The sequence below is a fragment of the Daucus carota genome, chromosome 5 (genome assembly GCF_001625215.2).
Source record: "Daucus carota subsp. sativus chromosome 5, DH1 v3.0, whole genome shotgun sequence".
Lineage (NCBI taxonomy): Eukaryota > Viridiplantae > Streptophyta > Magnoliopsida > Apiales > Apiaceae > Daucus > Daucus carota.
In genome coordinates, this window is record NC_030385.2 from 4,486,783 (window position 1) to 4,511,078 (window position 24,296).

Below are 24,296 nucleotides of genomic sequence, written 5' to 3' on the forward strand. Positions count from 1 at the left end.
TAAAACACTATTACACCCACTTCTTTCTTCCACTATCTCCATTTTATAATAATATAAACACTATTACACCCACTATTTTCCTCTACTATCTCAAATCTATCATTAAATATAAATAGGTCCCACCACTTTACTCACTTTACCCATTTTTACACTTTTTTTTTGTCTCCGTGTCCAAACCAAATGTATACAATCTACTGGGACGGAGGGAGTATAAATTATGAAAATCTCAGAGGTGGCAAGAAATCGAACTCGGGTAATCGAACTCGGGTCTCTCAAGAAGAGTTTACGACGATGGCATGTATTCTGCCCGGGTTGCTTTGCAAAAATTAAACAAGAAAGATTTAAAAATCAAAAATATTAATGTGCACAAGCAAACTCTACACGAAGTGACGAATATAAATCACACCCACACTATTTAACGAGATTGATAACTTGACTCTCATGCATATGTTGAGACTTGAAACATCCAAGCTGCTAATTGCGTGTGCCGAGATAGCACAATCTTAATTATCCCGAAGACTTGTTGCTGAAACTGAAATTTCAGAGATATCAGGTTGGAATTGAGTAGTGTGTAATATGGATGACATCTTCAGGTCTGGATGGAGGGTGAGTCTTGTTTCTCATCCTCAGAGCTTGATAGTCCTTGAACAAGAATCTTCGATACTTGGGCAACTCTCCGATCAATGTCGTAAACTCTGGCAATGGCTCAACCCATTTTTCTCCATCCAAATTATAGAAAAATGCATACGAGTAGCGGTTTTTACCTTTCGTCGTGATCACTCTGTGTGTCGCACTCTTGTATTTGTCGTTGCTCAGAACCTGCATTTTTTTGATTTTTCCAGAGTTTGAAAGCCACGGATAAAGGAAAATAAATAAATAAATGCAAGTATTGATATGAATATTTGGGAGCAGTTTGGATAAGCTTAAAACAAGTACTTATTGCTTAAAATAAAGAAGTGGAAGAGGAGTGAGAAGTAAATTAAGACTTATAAGTGATTAAACTGTTTGAGAAAGAAGTAGAAGTCCTGAAACAAAAGATAGCATTCTCAGCTTCTTATAAGTGCTCCTGACTTTTTACACAAACGAGTTAAGAAAAGTAGAAGTCTGACTTTTTAGAAAAAGAAGCCGAAAGTAGTGGTAGCCAAACATGCACTTCTTACCTGAACAACGTCGCCTAAGTTGACAACTAGTGTGCCTTGTGTGGGAGTGACAGGAATCCATTCTCCGTTCTTTCGGACTTCTAGGCCACCGACTTCATCTTGGAGCACCAATGTGATTATATTGCCATCTTCGTGCTCGGATAGACCATTGCTGTCATCGTCAGTTGCCAGGAAGTAACGCAAAGCCACCATAAAGTCGCAATTTCTGTCATCACTGAATTTTTTAAGGAAATCTGAAGGAAGGCCTAAACATTCTGCTACAATGGCCTCCAAAAGCTGACCCGTCTTTACGAAGCTGCTAAACAATTCTTCAGCTTCTTTCCTACCACCATATGCAAGAAAACCATGATATATCTAAAACTCCAAGCGAAAAAGAGTTTTCTGCGCAATATTAATATTAGAAAAAAAATTAAAAAAATGATATATTAATACTCTCTTGTGCATGTGCATCTCATCTCTAGGCAATCTCTAATTTTGCAGATCATCACAATTCACTATTGATGTGCAAACATCATACGGATAATCCCACATTTTTTATACCTCTAATCAACTTCGCCCTCTCGTTTCTTATACTAGGCTACTTTCCTGTGTGAAACAAAAATTCTATGACAATCAAATTTTTATCAGAATAGGACACCTAACACCGGGACTGACAGGCCAAATTTAAAAGGGACATGCAATAATTCGAGTTTGAGCCGAATCTGAGTGAGAAAAAGTAAAAACTATAAACTGCTCAAAGAAGCTCTCATTTGTGGTGAAAGACCAGACAAAAATTGTTGACTTACTTGAACTCAGGTGGACTACTAGGGAGCACATTGAAATTGGATGCAGGGGGGAACATCAACAAGTATTCGTTCCTGTCACCCGAGTCCTCATGTTGCTTATTATATCCAGCAGGAAGAGGTGCCCCTGACGCAGGGCTAGACTTGAGCTTCTCCTCGTCAGGTAACTCAAAAAATGTCTTGGAAACTTGCATTGCTCTATTCATCAGTTCAAGCGGCACCCCATGGTTCACAACTTGGAAAAATCCGTAGGTGGAACAAGCCTGGTGTATCAAATCTTTAGCCTTTTTCTTGCCCTCGTCGTCTCCTGTTGTAAAGAAGGGAGAGAGATCAACGGTGGGAATTGCATTCGAGTTTGACATGATCAACTCAGAGCTGTGGAGTGTGGACTGTGGTCCGCTCCTGGTTTCTTAACTAAAGATTATGTGGAAGAATTCAACACAATGCACCTAAGACGGCGTTTTCAATGCTCAATAATGGACCAATTATTTTTGCTGATGAACTCAGTCACATAATTATTATTATTTGATGCTCACACTCAATGTACAAATAGGTATACTCCAAGCACTCAAATTATTCCCCCTCTAGGTTTGTCATTCTCTGTCTTGCAATATATTATATTAGTTGCCATTATAGTTTTTCTTTCCTAAATTTAGATCATTGTGAGGGACCGTACACAATAATAATTTTAGTAAAAGGCAAAAAAATAGTTGGCATTGTGCTTATCCTGTCACATGTTGCGTTGCAGTTCTTGTTGTATTATTTGAGTCTAGAATCTTGTAGAAAAATATCAGTCTAGACGATAAGAGCAATTTTTCCAGAGTCACTACTAAAAATTCACTGCAGTCATCAGATACTACTTACCAGAATGATTATAAGAGCTGCTAAATCCAACAAGTTTCAGCAGATTGAGATTGCGACATTGTGTGGATAGAGAACAAAAATTGTAGTGTGTGTGTGTGTGTGAGTCTAAACGACGCCATTTTATTAATTATCTCAGTGATGGAGCCGCCTGAAATGTCATTCAGGATGCATTTTCTCTTCAATAACGTGTGTTATAAAATTTTATAATTGTGGCACAGATAAGTTAATTACGTTAACTGTTACTGCTTAAAGCCAGATGTTCTAGCTTTTCAGGTGTTACTGTAGGGTGTCCCAGTGAATGATCTGCTTAGTTACATAGACAATCTTAGATCATGTTCAAACTAAAAAAATGAATTTTTCATGTGTACAAGCTTATTACAAATGTACCTCATCTTCTGCAAACTAACTGTAACTGAATAGCCAAGTCAAGTGGACAAAAGAAACTGCTTCCGTTATTTACTTGCTTGAACTGATTATATTCTGAGGTCCTGGGAAATCGATTAAGTTCCAAGATAAAAATTATTATTACTGTCGTAGAGTTAGTTTCTTATAATCATTTTGTACAGTCAAGTAAATTTCATAACAAAATCAGTAGGGTGTTAATAAAATGTATATGTCAATCTATCGCAATCAGTAAACCTTAAAAGATAATCCCGTGTTGCTAACATACCAGTACTTAATCACAGTTAGTTTAATTAAGTGGACCTTTGGCAAGAATATTCAAATTCAATCTAGTTTGTTTGTTCCTACCTGCTTGTTAAGTTAATTTAATTTGTTTGTCTTTGGTTCTGTAGTCTGTCCCCGAAATAACATTTGAAGAAAGTAACCAAGCCATATGGAAATGCTTTACAAGCCTCTTGTTCTTATACTTTTTCAAGTTCTTCTCATCTCTATACTTCTACTCAAAATAAAATCATCACCGACAACTGAAGCACATGGTCTTGTCAAATGGAAGAAAAGTTTAATACCATCTACTTCACTCGATTCTTGGTCCCTGAACAATCACAAAGATCTTTGTAACTGGACTGGCATTACCTGCAATACTGCAGGAACAGTTTCAAAGCTCAACGTTTGTAATCAAGAACTCAGTGGAACACTTACTTCAATTTTTCTTCATTTCCAAACCTCACTTCATTGGACATAAGCAGAAACTGCTTATCAGATATCACAGCAGTAGAAATTGGAATTCTAACAGAACTTGAGTACTCGAGCTTTGATTTTTTAATTTTTATTTTTGATAAACGATAGTAATATATTCATATCTCGGAAAATCTTACAAAGAGTGGACAAACAAAAGGATGCTAGCCAGAGCCTTGACCAAAAGGAAATAGTAAACCGACCTCATACTAAATAGCAAGCTAAGCAACATGAACCACTTTAGCAAAAAGCAAGATGACCCGAGACATGACAAAAGCCAAATATTGCAGGGAGTAGATATGGAAGCCAGCCTAAACATCCAGGCTCTTCTTAGACTTCTTGTTAGGAGGAGAAACTGTGGAAGTGCCTTGAACCATTGACTCAAATCCCCTCAGCTGAGGTCAATGAGCTAATGCCTGTGGATTGTGTACCAAGCTCAACTATCTGGCTCTATTTGCAAATTTGCTTACTGGCCCTTTGCCTTTGAGCCCGTTTGGCTGAGCTTATGACTTATGACTTAACAAGATCTCATCAGCGACTGGACGGAGTTTCAAGAAATACATTTACTGGCAATGCTGCTCTGAAATTGGCGTGCTAACAAATCTTACGTACCTCTATATGTATGACAATAATCTCACTGGACCTATTCCCAAAGGGATTGGAAAGTTGGAACAGCTTGTGGCATTAGACATGTCAGGAAACCATCTAGCAGAATCAATTCCAGCCCTCACAAGTTTGGCACTCTTAAATATGTTTTCCAATAATCTTAGTGGAACTATTCCACCTGAGATTGGAAACTTAGAAATACTGGAAATACTTGATCTCAGCAATAACCAATTGCATGGCCAGGTGCCTGATTCTATTGCTGATTTAAGTAGCTTGCTTGCGGTCACTTTCTTCCTTTACCCATAGACTTCTGCCAGCATCCCAAAGGACTTGGGAAAAAGAGTTCCAATATATATTATGTTGGCTTTTCCGACAACAGCTTATCCGGAACATTGCCAGGACTGTGTGGTGGTTTGGCCCTACAAGGGATGTCAGCAGACAGAAACAATTTTTCTGGAGTTTTGCCAATGTGTCTAAGAAGCTGCTCCAAATTGATTAGAGTTCATCTTGACGAGAACCAGTTCCTGGAAATGTTTCTGAAGTACTTGGTTTTCATCCAGACCTTTTTTTCTCCGATGGGAAATAAGTTTACAGGTGAGTTCTCATCCCAGTTGTGGAACTGTAAAAATATCAAGTCCTTCATGTAAACTGGACCTAATTACATCTACCAAACTGCAACGCGGTATATAAACATAAACATGTCCTTTAAAGCTCTCCCTCTTTACATCTTTCTGGTGACCATTTCATTTAAACATGCTTGTCAACTTCTTCCCTCATTGTTCATCTACGAAGGATGTTCTCTGATCAAATACCATGTTGCCTCACTGTATGAAATGAACGTCAATTCACTCCTCTCTTCCATTTCAAAATTTATTAGTTTCAGAGTCTCCTGTCTTGGCTCATCACCATTAGATACTGTTTACGGCCTTCTCCAATGCCGTAGCGACCTCATATTGAGTGGATTACACTCAAATTTTGATTCAAAACACAATCCATATTTAAATACTCGATAATACTACATCTCGTTTGGACAGATATGAGTATGTGTGATGAAGAACAACAAAAATGCACTGATGAATTGATTTGCACATGTTAATTTGAATTGTTCTTCACCTTATGCCATAGTAGTGTCCTCATGTGTATAGCAATATAGCATACTTATATAATTGTTTTTCAAAAAATAAAACTCCGAAGATTTTAGTTTCGAATTAAATAGTGTGCAATGCTGATGACATCTTCAGATCTTGATGGGGGGTGAGTCTTGTTCCTCATCCTCAAAGCTTGGTAATCCTTGTACAGAAATCTCTTATACATTGGTGACTCTCCGATCGATGTACTAAACTCTGACAATGGCTCAACCCATTTTTCTGCTTGCAAATTATAGAAAAATGCATACGAGTAACGATCTCTCCCTTTTGTTCTAACAACTCGGTGTGTGGCACTCTTATATTTGTCATTGCTGAGAACCTGAAAATAACAAGAAGTCCTAACTTACCGAGACCAAATGGTGAAAGATATTGAAATTGGAAAGTGTCCATATGAATATTTACCTGAATAATATCACCTATGTTCACAATTAATGTTCCTTCTGAGGGAGTCACAGGAATCCATTCCCCATCTTTTCGAACTTCTAGGCCCCCAACTTCATCTTGGAGCAAAATTGTAATTAAATTTCCATCTTGGTGCTCAGAATTACCAGTATTCTCAAACTCAGTTGCCTGGAAGTAGTGCAGAGCTACCATAAGATCGCAATCCCTATCGTCATTAAATTTCTGGAGGAAATTTAGAGGTAGGCCTAGACATTCAGCTACAATGACCTCCAAGAGCTGAGTGAGATGTCCTTGCGAAGCTGCTAAACAAATTTTCAACTACTTCCCTGCCAGCGTATACAAAAGATTTGACAGATTATCAGTGACAGGGCCAGAATGTGTCAGAGTGTTCATTCTTATGCTCAACTAATAATATGTAGTTCAGAAAATATACATCAACGAACTTTTAGCAAGTTCCATGATTCACTTTAGTTTGAAAAAATAAGAAATATCCTGACAAAAAGGAAGTAGAAATACATTATGATGGATAGAATAGCATGTTACAAAAACAGTACCAGCCATTCATTCTATTAGAATTTAGAACTTTTATGTTGTGTTTGGTTGGGGAGAATGGAATGGAATGTGTAAAAATTTTGAGGGAGTGCAGAATTGCTATGATGAGATTTAAGAAGAAATTAATGATGGGAGAGAATGGAACATTCCATCTCAAATTGAAGGTGTGATATCTAGCACATGATGTAGGGAATGGAATGAAGGAATGAATGAAATTTCTTAAAAATTGTCTATAATATAGTTATTTTTTTCATTCCATTCCTTCCGGAATCATTCACCCCAACCAAACACAATATTTAAAGTAATAGTAGATGAATGGCATCGAAGGACAGAAATTTCTAAAGCTTCTGCTCACTTCAGCATATGAAATGATGTTATAAGTCTTCATATATTACATTCCTCATCAGGAACAGAAATTACAGGAACCAATTCTGACATGAGTATTACCACATGCACAAAATTGGTATAAATTTTGCACAAAATGACATATGACAATTGATCAGGTGACATGTTTTAATTGGTGCTATTTATGTGAATACAGTGGCGAAAGATTTTGTATCCAATTTTGTGCATCAAGCATATTCTTTCTGAAATTTCATGTATTTCATGTATTGGTTAGCTAAATAAGCTCAAATATTCGGTGAGAGAATTATAAAAGAAAAAAACAGAAGTACCTGAAGTCAGAGGGATTTGTGGGGAGTACATTGAAAGTAGACTGAGGAGGAAACATCATCAGATACTCGTTCTTGTCAGCCAAATGCTGAGGTTGCTTGTTGTATCCAGCAGGAAGAGGAGAGCCTGATGCAGGACTCGACTTGCGCTTCTCCTCGTCAGTAAACTCGAAAAACGTCTTGGAAACTTCCATGGCTCGAGCCATGAGCTCAAGTGGCACCCCATGATTGACAACCTGAAAGAATCCATACGTCAAACACGCCAGGTGGATCAAATGTTTAGCATTTTTCTTACCCTCATCATCTCCGGTTGTGAAGAAAGGAGAGAGGTCAACTGTAGGAATCATGTTGGGGTTAGACATTTGCTCAACGATCACTTCTCCTGCTGCCATTGAAGTCTTCAACATATTATAGATGCGGACACCCTATCTAACTATTTAAGGTGGTCAACTTGTAGGTGCGTCACAAATTAATTACAACTATCATTTAACCCGTACCGTCAGCATATAATTCGTAATTTATTAATTATAATTTAAATTTTAACACCATTTTATTAGTGTTTTAATATTAATAAATTAAATTTTAATTAAATTATATTGATTAACTAATTATATTTTCTCACGAAAATTTAGTTTTTACAATTTATTATATATTTATAAATATTTTTTTATTATTAATATGTGATAATTTATTATTAAATTAATTTTGAATCAGATTTTTCATATTTCATATACCTTCGTATGTATGAAAAAAGATATTTGCTGTGGAACAAATGAGAGTTAGATACATAATGGTTCGTGTTTGTATTAATTAAAATAAAACAGGTTAGACTTAAAAAAAGTTAAATGAAGGTTGTAGATAAAAATGATATTCAAAATTGTATATTTATAATTTTATTTTTAAAAATCATTATAAATGTTTTATAAAATATTATATGATAATGTATTATCGCGAGTGATTTTAGTATCTGAAATTATGATTATGATCCTCGGACTTCATGAAAAGGGGTGTAATCGAGCCGAGTCAAACACTGTCAGGCTCGGCTCGAGCTCGACTGAAAAGTTCGGGGCTCGAGTTCGACCGAGCCTTTAATTTTAAGTTCGAAACTCGGCTCGTAAACAATTCGATAGACTCGAGTTCGGTTCGAAAGCTCGAATCGAGTCACTAAATATTGACAAAAACTCAAAATATGATCGATTTGGCTCGAGTTTGATTCGATTAAATATATGAATTATAAATAAAATATTAATTATATTTGTAAAAATATATTTATGATAAAAATTTTAAAAATAGTAGAGGCTCGATAAGACTCGTGAACCTTACAAACCGAGTAATTTGAAGCTCAAGCTCGGCTCGATAAAACATCCAAATAGCTCGAGTTCAAGCTCGGCTCGGTAAAATATCCAAATAGCTCGAGTTCAATGTCGGCTCGGTAAAACACCCCTATTCATGAAAGAAAATCTCCTAGAATTAAGGTCAGTAAGGCACATGAAACCGTCAGAATGTAAAAAAAATTCAGTAACGCACATGAAAATATCAGAAGATAAAAAGAAAAAGAAAAAGAACTACTATGATGGCTACAGACCTAAATTAGTAGTCAATCTTGAACTAAATTGTATTATGAGTAGTCATCCAAGTCAATAGTTGGCTCATATTTAAATTGTATTAGTATTTTGAAAAGGCATGAAGTTAAAAACTTCTAGCAGAGCTTATGGGACTCGAAGCTGTCTAGCCCGGGGATGATAGACTGATTACTAAAAGCGTTCTACAAAACATGAGATACACCATTTAGAGGTTCTACGACCGTTCTAAAAAACCAGAAGCTGCAAGGAAAATAAAAATACTATAGCATCAAACAATCAAGCACTTTGTATAAAGTAAAATTTAAAACTTTAGTATGCGAATATCATCTAGCAATCTCGGGTTGCAAGACACATTGCAATGGTTACACAGTATCTCTTGTTGTATAACCCAATTCCATTGCAGCCATTTGACACTACTCTACAAGAATGGTTACTACTGGCAGTAAATTCTAGAAAGTTCCAACTGAAATGATGTGTGACACTCAATTGCCTTCAGCTTCCTCACCTCCATCATCCTCCCCATCGCCGTCTTCATCCTCATCATTGCCATCTTCCTGCAAATAGAAATTCTTGATTCAGAAACTGTATGCAAGTTGTGTTTTGATAGAAAGCATAAATACAAACCATCAGCATAGTGCTGAATTGAAGATTCTGTAAACAAAATATTTAAAAAGTAAACTAGTGCATTAATAACCTCTAGTTCAATTTCCCCCCCTTTTAGTTTTAGATGACCAATTGCTAATAAAATAGAACATTATTACTTCTAATGTAACATTGCTCGTGAAGCTGCTCAGAAATTAATAAGTCAATCATACTCTTTTAGTACCTATGTATATGAACATCCTTCTACCCCAATAGCATTCCTAGAATTGTACCTTTTAATAGTTGAGCAATACCTAATACTGTACGTCAACAAAAGAAAAGAAGAAAATAAAATAACCCATTTTCAGTAGCACAATGTTCCTACATTGACCCCTTTATCTTCTTGTTTTTTGCATTGTTGCTTAAAAAAATTTTGTTGCTAGACAACCAAATATTGTCAAATAGGTATGAGGTTCGCCATCAAGGATACAAAGTCTTATTGGAGTAAGGAATACAAACACTTGAAGTGTAAGAGCTATAAAATTAACACAAGACATTCAGAGTAACAACATCAAAGATCTTTAAACAGGAAATAATATTCAAACATATATAACTCCAAAATAAGATTGTACCTCTTGATCACTTACATCCCCCTCGAAGTCCATCTCATCAGTCTCCTGTACAGCATAGTAAAAAGTTTACAATTTACAAGGCAGCAAGAGTTAAAGGCTGAAATCTAAATAATTATATTAGAATGAAGAAAAAAATATAATCTAAGTATAAGAGCTTAGTAGCTTACATTACTAAAGTACGTTAGAGGATTGGGCCACAAATCATCCTTGATTGCCTCAGCAATCTGTGTAAAAAGGTATTAATATTTTTCATCTGTTTCAACTTTAGAATTTTTAAAAAGCAAAAAAGACAGTGGCTTTGACATTTAAAATATGCCAGTGTCACATTTGAATCTAACCTCATCATCAATCTCATCGACATCATCTTCCTTGAGTGTTTCACTGAACCAGCTAAAAAAACTGTATTTAAGATAAGAAAAAGAAAAAAGAGTTAAAGCAGCAAAAAAGTAAAGGTCAAGCTACCAACCATTAGTGCCACAGGATATACATGAGATAGAACTTGGTATATATATAAACTATTGTAATGCCGTAGAATCAACACAATAATAGTGCCAACATGCAAAATGAACAACTTGTTTATTTAATAAAAAAAATTTGTGAGGGTCCACAGCAACCTTTCATCTTCTTCATGAGGCCTTTTGTTCCCTTTTTTGTCATGATCGACTCCATTGGGAAGTCCCTAAAGTTTCAAACATTATCTATGTTAGTAATGGTAGACCATATCTGTGTCAAGACGAACCATGACCAAAGAAACCTACCTTGCCATCTTTCCACTTGATTTTTGTAGCAGTTACTTTTGTTAGCCCTTCATCAGGAAATGTAAAAGACTTCGTGAGCTTTGAGTCCTCGAAAAATGGATTGGGATTGAAGTTCTTTAAACACAAGAGAATAAAGAAATAATATGAGTTGAATAGAAACATCATATACAGGGATAAAACACCAACACTTTGAGCCTATGACCCACTTGCTCCATTATTCATAATCGTTCTGAAGAACCATATATGCATGTATTTAGGAACAGAGATAATATTTATAAACATTCATTTGTGTTTTTGTGTGTGCAAAAAGAGCTAAATCCATATCTGATAAAATTGAGGACTCACAAATGAAATAGAGTAGCCTGATTTCACATCTTTGAATTCTTCGACGTCGAGGGAACTCAGATACTTGAAGATCTAACATGAATTGAAAATTTTGTAAGCTCTACTTGCTGGAGTAAAAGAGATTATTTCCGGGATACTCTTTCAAACAGATAACCAAGAAATTTCGTATTCTCAAATGGGTTAATGTATCAGCAACTTGGAAAGCAGGGGGAGAAAAGGAAAAATAATATATACGTAAAAGGCTAAATCAAACGTACAAGATTTATGCACATATATTAAATAAGAGAAATTGATATTAAGCCAACCTTTTGGTCTTCTTCACTTAAAATCCCACAAAGAAGAGGATGACTCATAAACTGCATAACAGGGGAAGGTCCATTAATTTATCGAACAGATTATGTTGTAGACATAAGACAACAGTAAATTGGATGGAAACAGGAAAAAAATTGGATGGAATACTAACAGCTGTTAACCAGAAATCGGGAATGGATTTTATAACATCCTGTCTCTTATCATAGATGGGCTTGCGAACTTCGCTATACTGCTGGTTTATTTCCAGGATCTTTTCAACGACTTCTTCATTGATCTGCGAAAAAAAAAAGAGAAAATAGTGTAAAAAAACCTTCATAAAACGATTTCAATAATCATCACCGAGTATGCAGTACTTCTTAACCCAAAGTTAACGATTGAAAATTACTAATATAAAGACATCTCTCTGTCCATTAAATCGTTAAATAAGTTTGTCAAAGCCTACTTTATGATGGAACTTATATCAAAATGATAATGTGTACATGTGTCATCCACATTTATATTACAGCATGTCCTGAGAATCCGATAATGCTTCAAACTTAAAATGACATCTTCAAAATAAACAAACAATCATCGTAGAAAACATGTCAGAACTCAGAATTCCTCACAAGTTAATTAAATGTTCTGCAGTGACTATACACATATATATGCATCATTTACATCAAATGATTATTTTCACAAAATATAACAATAGGGAATTGGTGAATGTTTATGCAAAACATAGATTTACATCAATACATAATACACAAGATTCAATCCGGCATATAAATAATTCCCATTTACCCTTATCCCATTTCAATTTTAAAAGAAAATGAAATTCAAAGACTCTGAACCACTTCGCCACACACACTACTTTCCAAATTACTCCAACACATTATCAAATACGCAAAATTCATTCACCAAAAACCTAGTCACAATTCTCCTACCCCTCCCCATTTCCAAACATCACGGGTTCGAATCCTGGCTCCCCCTCCCAAGAAACTCAAAACACGCAACACACCCAATAACAACCTCGAATTCCAAATCTTTAACACTTCCGTAAACAAAATCAGCCAATTAACTAAAAGGGGTGTGAAAAGATCAATACCTTTTCGAGATCATCTTGAATATCTTGCAATTTCTCCACAGAAACAGCGAGCTGGGCATCAATTTGCTCCTCTGCATTCTCTTCATCAATCTTTGCTTTCTTGGCCTCCGCTGCAACCATCTTGAACAGGGCCTTTTTTGCTTATCCCTTTGAATCTCTAGGAATTGTGTTTGTAATTGTATCTATCTATTGTGATTGTGTGTATAATAGGAGAGGGGGTTTGATTAGGGTTCTAGAGGGGTTTATAATGCGGTTAGGGTTTTGGGATTTGGCTGGGATTTAGAATTGTTTGTGTTTTGTCGTTTAACGATTTTGCCCTCGTGAATTTGTTTTGGTTTCGTCAAAGTAACGGCTACTTATGTTAAGGGAGCCCAACCCAATAAATGAGGCCCAAAGGAATACGAGCAAAAAAATATGGGCCAGGAGCTATCTGCATACTATTACAGTGAGCTTATCCAACTTTTAAACATTGGTATGACATAGTGGGCCTGGATTTTATAAATAAATAATTTGTTTTTAGGATTTTATAAATAAATTTTTGTTTTTATTCTTTTGCGAGCGAGTCTAATAATATGATTTTACATCGAGAAAGAAAATCAGGAATCTGGGATGTGTGAATTTGTTTTTGATAATCATGAATTTTCAGTCAAATTAAAATTTAATGGATAAGTTAAGGATGATGTGAATTGACCGGACGACAATTGTATGAGTTCAAAAGTTTTTATTTTAGTGTTTTTAAATGTATTTATCTTAAATGTCCATTGTAATTGGTTATATATTTAGTTATTGAATTTTATAATTTGTTTTATAGCTAGATTTTTAAGACTTGTTATTTCTTCGAATTTAATTATTGTGCCCCTTTCGAAGGATTGTCATAGTTGATGGCTTTTTGATCGTATATTACGATTATATTTATCATTTATTAACGATTGTGTCATGTTAGATGATTTTGTTTTGTCTGGCATAATCTTTTGTGCTTGATTTTTCTTTCTTTTCTCTTTTTTTTCTCTTCCTCTTTATTTTCTTGCTTTCCGCGGATTTTTGTCTTTCATTTGGGTTTTCTTTTCGGTCACTAAAGTTGTATTGACTAAATTTCCGGGGCCATCTCTGCATGACCTTCGGTTAGTCGGTAGACTTTTTTGAATGAAAGTTTTCCTTTCTTCTTAAGTCCGCGAATTTTGTTTTTCTTTCGAATTTTTTTTTCAAACATCAAAAAATTTATCTAATTTTGTGGGGTTTTTCGACATGTCCTTTGGTTAGATGAAAGCTTTCATGTATGAAAGAAACTCTCAGATCCTTTCGATATTGTATTTCGATACGATTCACGGACGTGATATGATAAAGAATAAAAAAATAAATATATATAATTGATAAAATTTTAAAAATTAATCGGATATTTTTTAAGAAATCGGAGATTTTAACAACATTGCAGCAACAAAGTAGTGTAGTAAGACGACGTTGGATGAAAAACGAGTTGGGACACTGGTTTGAATCAATCAAATCACAAACCTTGAGTTAGTAGTCATACTGAAATCTGTATCAATGAATTATTTACAGTAGCCTAAATATAAGGATTATGTTCGATTTCATTGCATGGCTGATGAATGACACCAGGCCCCTATTTGTGCGAATAAGCCGTCAAAATTAACTTACAAGTCACAATAAAAATTGCAAGACCACATAATCCTGCGACTCGGGCAAAAATATGAGAAAATTTTAACTAAGATCTTTCTACTTCAAGTTTGAGGACACCAATAAATGACGCCAATACAAGAACTTAAATTGTTTTGTTGTTATTGTCAAATTTTAAAGTGATATTGATATACAACCTCCATCTTGGACCTTTGGCAACATTCCAGTGCTGCATAAATGCCTCAGAATTAATACTCTTCAGCCTATCTCCCTGGAGAATTATCCACCTATCGTTTCGAGAAGGAAAATATTGATATCGATATCATCACATTCCTACTTCTGTTGGTCCCTTTTGAATCATAAAGTTGGCCCCTGTAGAATTTATAACATTCCATTTGCATGGTGATTGGTGCACCACTGGCATTGTTGTACACCTCTCAACTCCAGATCGATGCGGCCTGTATTTTCAACAAATCTTGTACAACTATCTCGTATAATTAAATGCGACGGGTGTGCTTCTCAATCTCTTTTCCACATATGGAATTACTTGAATCAGAATGTGTGAGTAGAGATAAGGTCAGTCGCATCAGAATCCACTGAGTAGAGGTAAAATCTGCGTACACGTTAGGATTCTCGTTCTCGAGGGAAGCCTAGTCACATGTGGGACATGCTCAGTCTGTGATTTGTTTAGCAGTACTTTATACTTATCCATATCTCTTGATAATTAGGATTTTCCTTGGTATTCATCAATCACTTCATTCCGCAACCATTTATTTAAACAAAGATCCTTAAGTAGTCAATTAACTAGTAAGGTGTGAATCTACTAATCCAGTTATGATATTTGTTCAGAGCATGTACACAAAATTCCCTGCTTACGACCTACTTGTGTATAGATAATTCAATGGTAACACCTAAACGCGACATATAAAGAACACATGGAGCCTTATGCTCTCCATCGGTCATCATTCGAATATCAGTTAATTGGAAGATTAGTTGAGCAATATAGTTGATAAGATAAAGGAGAGCTATGACAAAAGGGGTCAGGTTCACAACAAACGTATGTTGCAACATATCGTATTGTGTTTAATATAATAACTATCCTACGTGAATTCACATATCAAAACGACGGGTCAACAGTACTGCAATTTGTTAAGTACAGTTTTTTTTATGTTGTAACATACGTTTGCCAGAGATCCGAATGCATGAGAAAATAGTTTGATTCTGAAGATTTCTGTAGTACATTCTAGATATCTTATGTACCTTATGAGCTGATGGTAATTTTGAGGTCCACCCAAGCCTAAAATTTATAAAAATGTAAGCTCCTATGTAAGCAATAGTGGCTCACCAGAAGTAGCTTTATATATGCACAGAAGATGCTCATATTAAAAAAATATTTTAACTGAATAATGGAGTTTCATTAGACATGGAGTGTCCATTATAATTGATTTTTACTTTAAACAAGGGTCCAAATGCTTTTAGGAATGTTCTGCCCTTTGGTGACAAATTACACACAGATATGAAACATTCAGTAACAGAAAAGAGGAAATAGATAAAGTGATTACAGAAGCAGAACAAGCAACAGTGGAGAATAAGCTTAAACAGTAACATGTTCCTCACAAACTAAACCTTAACTAATGATGCAAAACAAATATATGACTTTGGCAGCTTCCTCTAATTTATTGTTCCGATATGCATAGATAAAGACAATTACTGCAGTGCAAGCTGCTAACAAGAACATAAGAGGAGATTCCTGGAATCAGATATATAGTTTCATCTTTCAAATTTCTCCTTAGTCCTATGAGTGGACTCTGCTACCCTCACTGCTTTATGATTACTGCATCCCAACAGCTTGCTAGGTCCGTTTTTTGGCGGCTCTTTGATATGTACCTTTTTAGGGCAGTCAGTCTTGTTCCTCGCGTGTCCAGAGATCATTCTTCCTTTGACGCTTACACTTGCGTCTTCATAATCAGAGACGACGGATGAAAAGTCTGCAGCACTGGCTGTGACAACGCTCCACTCGATGCTGGCCTCACTTGGTGCATACTGTGTAGTAGAGGTCATGCAGGACGCGTTGCAAGATTCTTGCCTAGATAACACTGTATGATCAGTGCCTGAAATGTTCTCTATCTCAAACAAATCAGAACTGGCATCACTTGCCATATCATCACACAGCGCGCTGCTCCCAAAAGACGTTGTTACAAGGCTCTGGACCTTTGGAATTGCATCCCATGTTAAAATGGACAGCTTCCTCTCCATATTAACTGCTATGTTGTCTCTCTTTTTTGGCCTTGCAAAGCCAAACACCTCGATTGAATTTCTAGGGTCCACTTGTTGTACTGTCTCTTCTTTAAACCGTTCTTGAACTTCTGAATTTGTGATCCCTGAATTGAGAACTGGGAATGAGAATTGCTCAGCCATTTTTGGTTGAGGTTGGGATTGCTGGATTTCATGAAGCACTCCATGATCAGCCCTTTCGTTGACGTATACTGCCTTCTTTTCTGAACAAGACCCCTGGCAACCGAAAAATGGAAAATATTTCAAGCCGAACCCCTTCTTGTGCTTTATCTGGGAAGGGTTCTTCTGGAGACTATGTAACAACACAGATTGGCTGTTCCAGCTGCTGGCTTCAGAACTAATACTTGGAGTTCTTGGCCTTATCTTCTGTTGTAGCAGGTGTAGGTCGACGCTCTTTTCCTTTTCAAGCTCATACTTTGAAGAATCAGAACATTCCTTTCTTGTGTTGAAGTACCTGTCAGCAGCAAATACACTAAATTCAGGCTCATTGTTCCTACTTCTCCCCAAGTTGATCAGACGAGGAGTCTCTTCAGGCGACATGATGGGAGAAGAAGAATCTGGAATTCCTTTAGCAAGATTGAAAACAAAGTTTTCATCTTTAGAGTTCAGATAATAGGAAAATGAGGCAACACGAAGGTTGCTATCCGTTTGCTCACCGTCCATGGAGTTAAAGAGATGGTTTTTGATGGTGCTAGATTTAATACTACTCAGTTCTGTGATGAATACAGTGTTAAACAAGATGACAACTGAAGTGAGTTTTAGTATTGGAATATAATTTGTAAAACAGATGATACATGCACATCAACAGAGTGGCAAACACTTCAACATGCATGCAAGCACATGTTTTTTCTTTTGAGGAGGAAGGACTATTGGGACAGTGTAGAGATGAGACATGTAGAGAACTTGACAAAAGAAACTTTGATTCTGGAGAGGCTTGGGTTCGTTTGCTTCTTCGATATCCTATAAGTAGACATATGGAAGGGACAAATTATCAAGAAAATAGTTGGAGCCTACCAAAACGTCATGATTTCTCTGTTTGTCGCCTTATACTCTTATAAAACCTGGTAGATCAGATTTACAAATTACAATTAACAACTTTGTGAAGGTTACTGAATATTTATGTTGCCAGTGAGTAGCAGTTGAAATAATAGAATGATTGTGCCAAGCAGTATGACAGGAGCTGGACAGCCATTCACACTTGAGTCCCTACTTGTGATATTATTTTCAGAAACATATGATACTTTCTTAAAGTTGCAATCTAATTAAGAATGGATATTAAGCAGCAACTAAGCTAAAATAAACAAGTGGCTGGGGAACACAGTTTGAGGTCATCCATTCATTTTATGGATGCCAGATTCATTGTCATGATAAATGGGACAGCAAAAGTTTATATATCAGCTGTGATCGAAAAGGCTGATTAATCGACTTAAATCTTGCACAGTATGTTTTCAGTTGGTTGAATCTTTTTCCAAGCGAAGGCAACCTTCACCTCTAGACTGTAAAATGTTTATACAACTATACTATAACCTGATTATGCCATGAAAACCTTACTCTCAGGAGCAGAGAGGCTGTTCTCCTGAATACCCTGACTATTGAGAAAACTCACATTGATGGACCATATAACAGAATAAAAGTGTCCTGAATTTAGGGTACTAGCTGCGGTGACTCAACCTGTTCTTCATAATCATAATGTTGATCAGTTGAATATATGTGAAGTGTGCATTCTAGCATTATGTAAACTGGTTAATTACGAAAACAACTAATTTTGAATAACAGGTTGAGATTGATGAAGTTGAAGGAGGCTCAGTACTTTGCCACACTTCTTGCATGGGATAAAGCAGTGTCCTGGACAATTCTGCTACTTCAAGAGTCAATGCCACAGGATTGTTCATTCTTGTTCCATAAGTGGGATTTATTAACCAAACCATATTTCAATTATTAATCTCTCTCTAAGGAAGACATACTTCTCGTCCTCCCCCTCCTTTTGTGAAAGGATACTGAAAATTTTATATAAATTTGGAAAACATTTAATTACATCAATCAATATATTAATAAAGGAAACTATATTTCACTTATTCCCAAATTCCTAAATGAAAGTCCAAATATTTCTAAAGCTTGCTTTTTGCCGTGACCGAAGCTAGCAACAAAATTTGGCCAAAGTATTGCCCCAAGTACTTTCCTACATGGTTGATTATTCACGAAAATCACCAAAACACTGCTCCCAGATGTCTAAATCTAACAAGATAGACAGTTTCTGCAACTGCACAAAGTCATCAAGTACGAAGCTATCTTGAAAATTTGTTGTACAGCGTCCAGTATTCGATATACATCAAGGCAGTAAAGATTTCTGGACAATATAGCAATTTCTCATATAAAATCAAGCATCACGAGTACTTAAGAATATCAATATATTTGACGCCTCTTCAACCGAAGCCCTAGTGAGGAAAGCTTTTTTCCCCCATTTCTTACAACTTTCCGCATTTTCTATTATCTCCTTTTCTACTCTCACAAAATGCTCAACTCCTTAGAATCATGCTGAATCCTCCCACTGATCTCCAAGCACAAACCATTAGCTATGCCTGTTCTCAACGACCCCTTTGTAGATTTCTTGCTGGGGCCTGGGTCCACAAATACTGGTTGCACTGTGAGGCTCGGGTTCGGTTTGATTCGGTTTGCTTCTCTTTCGTCAGCTGGTCGCAGTAGTAAACTGTTCTGAAATTCTTCAGATATTTCATCTTCATTCATAAGTACCTGCGAGTTAAGATTTCCCAAAAGTTTAAAACACATACAGGTTCAGCACAACAGGAAAGAAAATGTATGACATAAAAAGAGTCGCAAGGAGGGCAAATTCCAGAGTTTATTCATCTAATTATAGCAATAAACTAAGATCTTTAAATCTCCCCGAAAAGAAAGAAAAGGTCAGTATTATTATCTTTGTCTTCCTAATAGATACAAAGAAGAGATTCATTCAAATAACCCAGAGAACAATATATTTTTGGGATATGTGAATAAAAGAAATTAAAATACTCAAACACACACTTGCTCCACCAAGGCTTGAACCTTCAGCCTCCTAATCTGCTAGGCTAATCCTAGCAGATAGAACCTAACATATTAAATGATATGGATATGATTTTGATGGAAGCCGTGACATGAGGAGAAATCTAGATGAAGGTGGTGTTTGGCGGGGCTTAAAAGCCAAGCTTCTAGGCTTATAAGTTAACAACAGCTTATTTCTACCGTTTATGCAAAGAATTTCTTATTCAGCTTCCAACTTATAAGCCTGACTTATAAGCCTCTGAATATGAAGGTGAAAATCCTAACTTTTTTTAGTGACTTGTTTTTATTTTTGAAATTTGATTTTACAAAAATGTAAAAGACCGCTTTAAAAGATAATTTATAATATTTCATTATTATATTAATCATTTTTATACCTGATAAGTTGTAAATACCAAAAAAAGTATCCAAACACATAAATTAAAATTATTTTTCGCTTATAAGTAACTTATAAGTAATAAGCACTTCTTTTAAGGTAAGCTAAACGGCCCTAAATATTAAACTCACTGTGTTGTTTATAACAGTATACCAGAGCCACTACTGAGTCTATGCATAGGGAAACAGTGAGGGCTACTACATAAAAAAATTAACATATCCAAAGAAAGTAGGGAGACAAAGACAACCTTGCGGCCAACTAGGTCGAAAGTCATGACAACTTTGCTACGCTTGGCTCGCTCATCCTCCTCGATCTCCTCCTGTTTCTTCCTTAGGAGTTCTTTTTCCTGATGGGCAAAAGATTAGATTTAGTATGTTACCTCAAGTTATCTGTATGCCTGCTAGAGCTTATTGCAATACTACCTCTGGTGAAATCCAGCTATTCCCCTCAATGTTGTAGTAGTCACTTTGGTCATCTATAACTGTTGTGCGTGCTGCGGAGTTTCGGTCATAGTCAACCAATCTCTTAGCATATGCTTGAGCTGCCACCTCAGTGTCAGAGAGAGGAATTTCACTTACTTCCAAGCCAGCATAAGAGCTTCCTTCCCTCAAGACAAGGGCGCCACAAAAGTTGCAGGGGCCCTCTCCTTCCTGCTCACAAACAATCTTTCCACAAGATAAACAATTACTAATAAGTCTGTGCCTTCGAGCTTGACATGAACATGGTTTACCCTGCTGATAAACTATAGTCCCCTTGGCAGCCTCAGCAAGAGAGATAACTTTTCCAGATTTTTTCTTCTTAGAATTTCCTTTTTCAGCGGCTTTTGGTTCAACTCTTTCTGATTGGACCGCATAATCCTTCTTAGAGGAGATGGCAGCCTCTCTCTGTATTTTAGGTGCTTTTTTAACACCACTGCTCGAACTTTCATTCGAGGGTGGTTTGACATATGCATGTAACTTCAAACCTGAACCATCTAAAGTAGTGTTGTCTATATCAGAGTGCCCTCTCTGCTTTAAGTATTCCTCAGTCACGCCTTTGCCAGCCTCCTCGCCGATTATATTCTGGAGATAAAGTTAAAACAGGAATATGTCAATTTAAGCAGATATTGCAGAAATGAAGATATCATAAACACTAGAAAAGGATAAGCAAATTTAGTACTACTATCCATATGCCTACACTGATTGGGATTGCTAATGAAATATATAGTTGATCTTTTCACATATCAATAATATTCTGTAGATAAAGTTTCGATGATAATATGTCAATACCAAGGATGTTTGCAGAAATGCAAGGTACTACTCTGGGAAAGGGCTTATGCACAATAGTGTTGCTATCCAAGTACCTAGTGTCATTAGATTTTTGCCAAGGTCGTACAACAACCGGTTCGAGTTTACTTCGATTGCCTATGAATCAAAATACAATACTTCCACAACGCAAATTAAAAAGGGTGTATTAATAAAAACACCTGCTAATTAGAAGCTAGTACAATGCAGCCTAAATCTCCAGCTATTTGATTTCTACAAAAGAAACCGAAAAACATATCCGGTAAAGAGTGAAACAACTAACAGGCATTGGGCAAATACAATAATACACGAAAAATACACAAAAGGGCAAGTGTTTAATACAAAAAGGAAACGCAATAGAGCATAAAATTCAGTTAAATAACCAAACAAACAAGATTATACAAAGGGGCGATAACAGTTAATTAAGTGTAATTAGTGAATTGGAAAGTAGTTACGTCAAGATATTCTTTGGCGTCGAGAGGAGAAGCGCATTCACAGTAGGAGACGAGACCCGAAATAAGATCCGAATCGAGTTCTAGACCAAGACCTGACCCGGTCTTCTTGTTGCAAAGCTCCAGCAGTGCTTTCTCTAGCCATTCTCCTGACGATCCCATCCTTGTTTTTACTCGATTGTTTTCTTTTCGTATGAATAATTCAAACTTTATGTATACCAGGCACCAGCATTTAACCGGTTTAAAAGAGGGTACGTATATAATTCATAATTTATTATTTAAATTTTAACGTTATTTTATTAATATTTTAATATTTGTGAATTGAATTTTAATTAAATTATATTAATCAATTAATTATATTTTCTCAAAAATTCAGTTTTTACAATTTATTATCAATTTATAAATATTTTCTTGTTATTAATATGTGATAATATATTATTCAATTAATTTTATATCAAATTTATTATATTTTGTAAATCTTCATGTGTATGAAAAAAGATATCATATTAGAGTTAAAAAAAAATAATATGTAAAAAATCGAAGAGCACTTACTTTATGTTCATTTGGAATGAAGAGATAATAAAATGAATTTTGAATTATAGAATGATGTTGATTAAAGAAAATGTATATATTCTATTCTTATTTTTTTTAATTATAATTTGAACCCACATGTTTTAAAAGGATTACTCATTCCATTTTTACATTATGTTTCCTTACAATCTTTATCACAAAAAATTTAAACACATTCATATTTTGTCATTATTACCTTATACTTTGTTTTTTCTTCTTAAAATTTCTATAAAATTTTCTATTTCATTCTCCACTCATTCTATTCTACCAAATGAACACAACTTATGAGCACGGTTAGATAGCTCAGTGGTAAAGGGCTTATCCTCTGTCGTATTGTAAGGCTATAAGCCATATTTGTCAAAAAAAAATGAACACAACTTATAGAAAGCTAGAATTCTTACATTTTGTTTCATAATTTTTACTTTTTTCTCAAACACTTTGATCTAAATCTTAATTAGTTTTTAACTTCTAATTCACCCTTTTTGCTTTAAATAAGAATAGCTTATCTATACTATACTATTAAAGCCGAAACATTAAAAGTTTGGTCGGTCGGTCGGTACTTGGGCCAAAATACGAGCCTATCTATATAACCAATTATTTTGGGCCTATTTATATAAATAATTATTCTTTTTAATTTGGGTCAAAGTACGGGCCTATCTATATAACCAATTAATAATAATCCTTTTAAAACTGAAACATTAAAAGTTTGGTAGCTCAGTACTTGGGTCAAAATACGGGCCTATCTATATAACCAATTATTCTGGGTCTATCTATATAACCAATTATTCTTTTTAATTTGGGCCATAGTACGGGCCTATCTATATAACCAGATAATCCTTTTAATTGAAATATATTACTTTTTTATATTTTTGACTAAAAAACTCAATCTTCTAAAATAACATTGATAAACATGGTAATTACTTTTTTAACTAAAATATATTATCTTTTTATAAATTTTCCAACTAAAAAATTAATCTTTTACAATTAATACGGACATGGGCGACATATTTATACGTAAAGATGTGTGCCAAAAGTCTAAAAGTCAAATAATTAAAAATAGAGAGAGTATTATTATATTGGTCGGACGGTCGGTACTTGGGCCGAAGTACGAGCCTATCTATATATATAACCAATTATTCTTTTTAACTAAAATATATTATCTTTTATATATTTTTTAGATAAAAAAAACTCAATCTTCTAAAATAATATCGAGCAACATAGTAATTGTCTTTTTAATCAAAACGCTTTATCTTTTTTAGATTTTCTAACTAAAAAAACCGAGTTTTTACAATTAACACGGGCGCCATATATATAAAAATATAATATCATTAAATATAATTATTAATAAATAACATGTGATATAATTCAACCAAAATACATTAATAACATTATTTTTAAATACTCTAATGATCTCATATTAAAAGAAATATTACAAATCTGTCATATACTATATATTATTACACTATTAAAGCCAAAAATAAAAATTCACTTGGTTGGTCAGTTAGTTGAGTTTGGTGAATCGTTTGGTATTCGACCCACGGAGCTCTTGAATTTATAACATGTTATAGTATATTTTTTATTATCAATTAAACCAAAACATTAAATTTAGGTTAGTATGATGGGGAGGTATTCGGTTTCATGCGTATGTTTTATACCATATTATTAATTATTAATAACGAAATATCAAAGGTTGATTGGTTAGTTTATACTATCTGAGTTTATAGGCCACCTTAAATTATAACATGTAAAAAAAAATATTTTAACATTCTCATTAAAATATATATGTTCGACCTAATTTTCAATTAGCCATTTGACGGACTTAACTATGAAGAATTTATCCAACTGTTAAGTAAAAAATTTATTAAACCATGTTATTCTATCATAATTTTATTTTTACAATAAAATTAGGTAACTTTAAAATATATATAATAAAATAACAAATATGTTAACCGTCCGTGCATTGCACGGGTTATAAGCTAGTTTTAAATTAACCCTGAATCACTGGGTTCTAAATTT

The 24,296-nt window shown here is 34.9% G+C and overlaps 4 protein-coding genes and 1 pseudogene across 4 annotated transcripts; all 5 read right to left on the bottom strand.

Moving 5' to 3' along the window:
- Window positions 1-326: 326 nt before the first annotated feature.
- Window positions 327-2,542, bottom strand: LOC108220952 (flavonol synthase/flavanone 3-hydroxylase). The gene is made up of 3 exons (XM_017394851.2): window positions 1,946-2,542; window positions 1,161-1,482; window positions 327-819 (listed from the first exon to the last, which is right to left on the bottom strand). The coding sequence occupies exons 1-3, from the start codon at window positions 2,302-2,304 to the stop codon at window positions 550-552; spliced, it is 951 nt and encodes a 316-aa protein (XP_017250340.1). The 5' UTR covers window positions 2,305-2,542; the 3' UTR covers window positions 327-549.
- A 3,054-nt stretch (window positions 2,543-5,596) lies between these two features.
- On the bottom strand, window positions 5,597-7,717 carry LOC108222554 (protein DMR6-LIKE OXYGENASE 2-like; annotated as a pseudogene).
- Window positions 7,718-9,173: 1,456 nt separating this feature from the next.
- Window positions 9,174-12,946, bottom strand: LOC108223719 (NAP1-related protein 2). Its single transcript, XM_017398104.2, has 10 exons — window positions 12,619-12,946; window positions 11,686-11,808; window positions 11,528-11,578; window positions 11,223-11,294; window positions 10,878-10,991; window positions 10,734-10,798; window positions 10,458-10,518; window positions 10,287-10,343; window positions 10,120-10,164; window positions 9,174-9,459 (listed from the first exon to the last, which is right to left on the bottom strand). The coding sequence occupies exons 1-10, from the start codon at window positions 12,736-12,738 to the stop codon at window positions 9,388-9,390; spliced, it is 780 nt and encodes a 259-aa protein (XP_017253593.1). The 5' UTR covers window positions 12,739-12,946; the 3' UTR covers window positions 9,174-9,387.
- Window positions 12,947-15,686: 2,740 nt separating this feature from the next.
- On the bottom strand, window positions 15,687-17,629 carry LOC108223715 (protein PHYTOCHROME KINASE SUBSTRATE 1). The gene has a single exon (XM_017398102.2). It carries the CDS (start codon window positions 17,206-17,208, stop codon window positions 16,021-16,023), a length of 1,188 nt encoding a protein of 395 aa, XP_017253591.1. The 5' UTR covers window positions 17,209-17,629; the 3' UTR covers window positions 15,687-16,020.
- A 1,167-nt stretch (window positions 17,630-18,796) lies between these two features.
- LOC108223718 (uncharacterized) lies at window positions 18,797-21,926 on the bottom strand. Its single transcript, XM_017398103.2, has 4 exons — window positions 21,714-21,926; window positions 20,398-21,036; window positions 20,223-20,321; window positions 18,797-19,296 (listed from the first exon to the last, which is right to left on the bottom strand). Exons 1-4 carry the CDS (start codon window positions 21,870-21,872, stop codon window positions 19,051-19,053), a joined length of 1,143 nt encoding a protein of 380 aa, XP_017253592.1. The 5' UTR covers window positions 21,873-21,926; the 3' UTR covers window positions 18,797-19,050.
- Window positions 21,927-24,296: the final 2,370 nt, after the last annotated feature.

Bases quoted from the DNA above. Each gene is read 5' to 3' on its own strand.
- LOC108223715 (XM_017398102.2), bottom strand. From the start codon at position 17,208: ATGGACGGTGAGCAAACGGATAGCAACCTTCGTGTTGCCTCATTTTCC.
- LOC108223719 (XM_017398104.2), bottom strand. From the start codon at position 12,738: ATGGTTGCAGCGGAGGCCAAGAAAGCAAAGATTGATGAAGAGAATGCA. The intron at 10,344-10,457 runs GTTAGATTCAAA...CTTTTTACACAG, and splicing joins TCGATGAGATTGATGATGAG to ATTGCTGAGGCAATCAAGGA. The intron at 10,165-10,286 runs GTAAGCTACTAA...TATGCTGTACAG, and splicing joins CTCTAACGTACTTTAGTAAT to GAGACTGATGAGATGGACTT.
- LOC108223718 (XM_017398103.2), bottom strand. From the start codon at position 21,872: ATGGGATCGTCAGGAGAATGGCTAGAGAAAGCACTGCTGGAGCTTTGC. The intron at 21,037-21,713 runs GTAACTACTTTC...CTTTATCTCCAG, and splicing joins ACGCCAAAGAATATCTTGAC to AATATAATCGGCGAGGAGGC. The intron at 20,322-20,397 runs GTAGTATTGCAA...TTTGCCCATCAG, and splicing joins ATAGCTGGATTTCACCAGAG to GAAAAAGAACTCCTAAGGAA.
- LOC108220952 (XM_017394851.2), bottom strand. From the start codon at position 2,304: ATGTCAAACTCGAATGCAATTCCCACCGTTGATCTCTCTCCCTTCTTT. The intron at 1,483-1,945 runs GTAAGTCAACAA...ATATGGTGGTAG, and splicing joins AGTAGTCCACCTGAGTTCAA to GAAAGAAGCTGAAGAATTGT. The intron at 820-1,160 runs GTAAGAAGTGCA...AAAAAAATGCAG, and splicing joins ACTTAGGCGACGTTGTTCAG to GTTCTGAGCAACGACAAATA.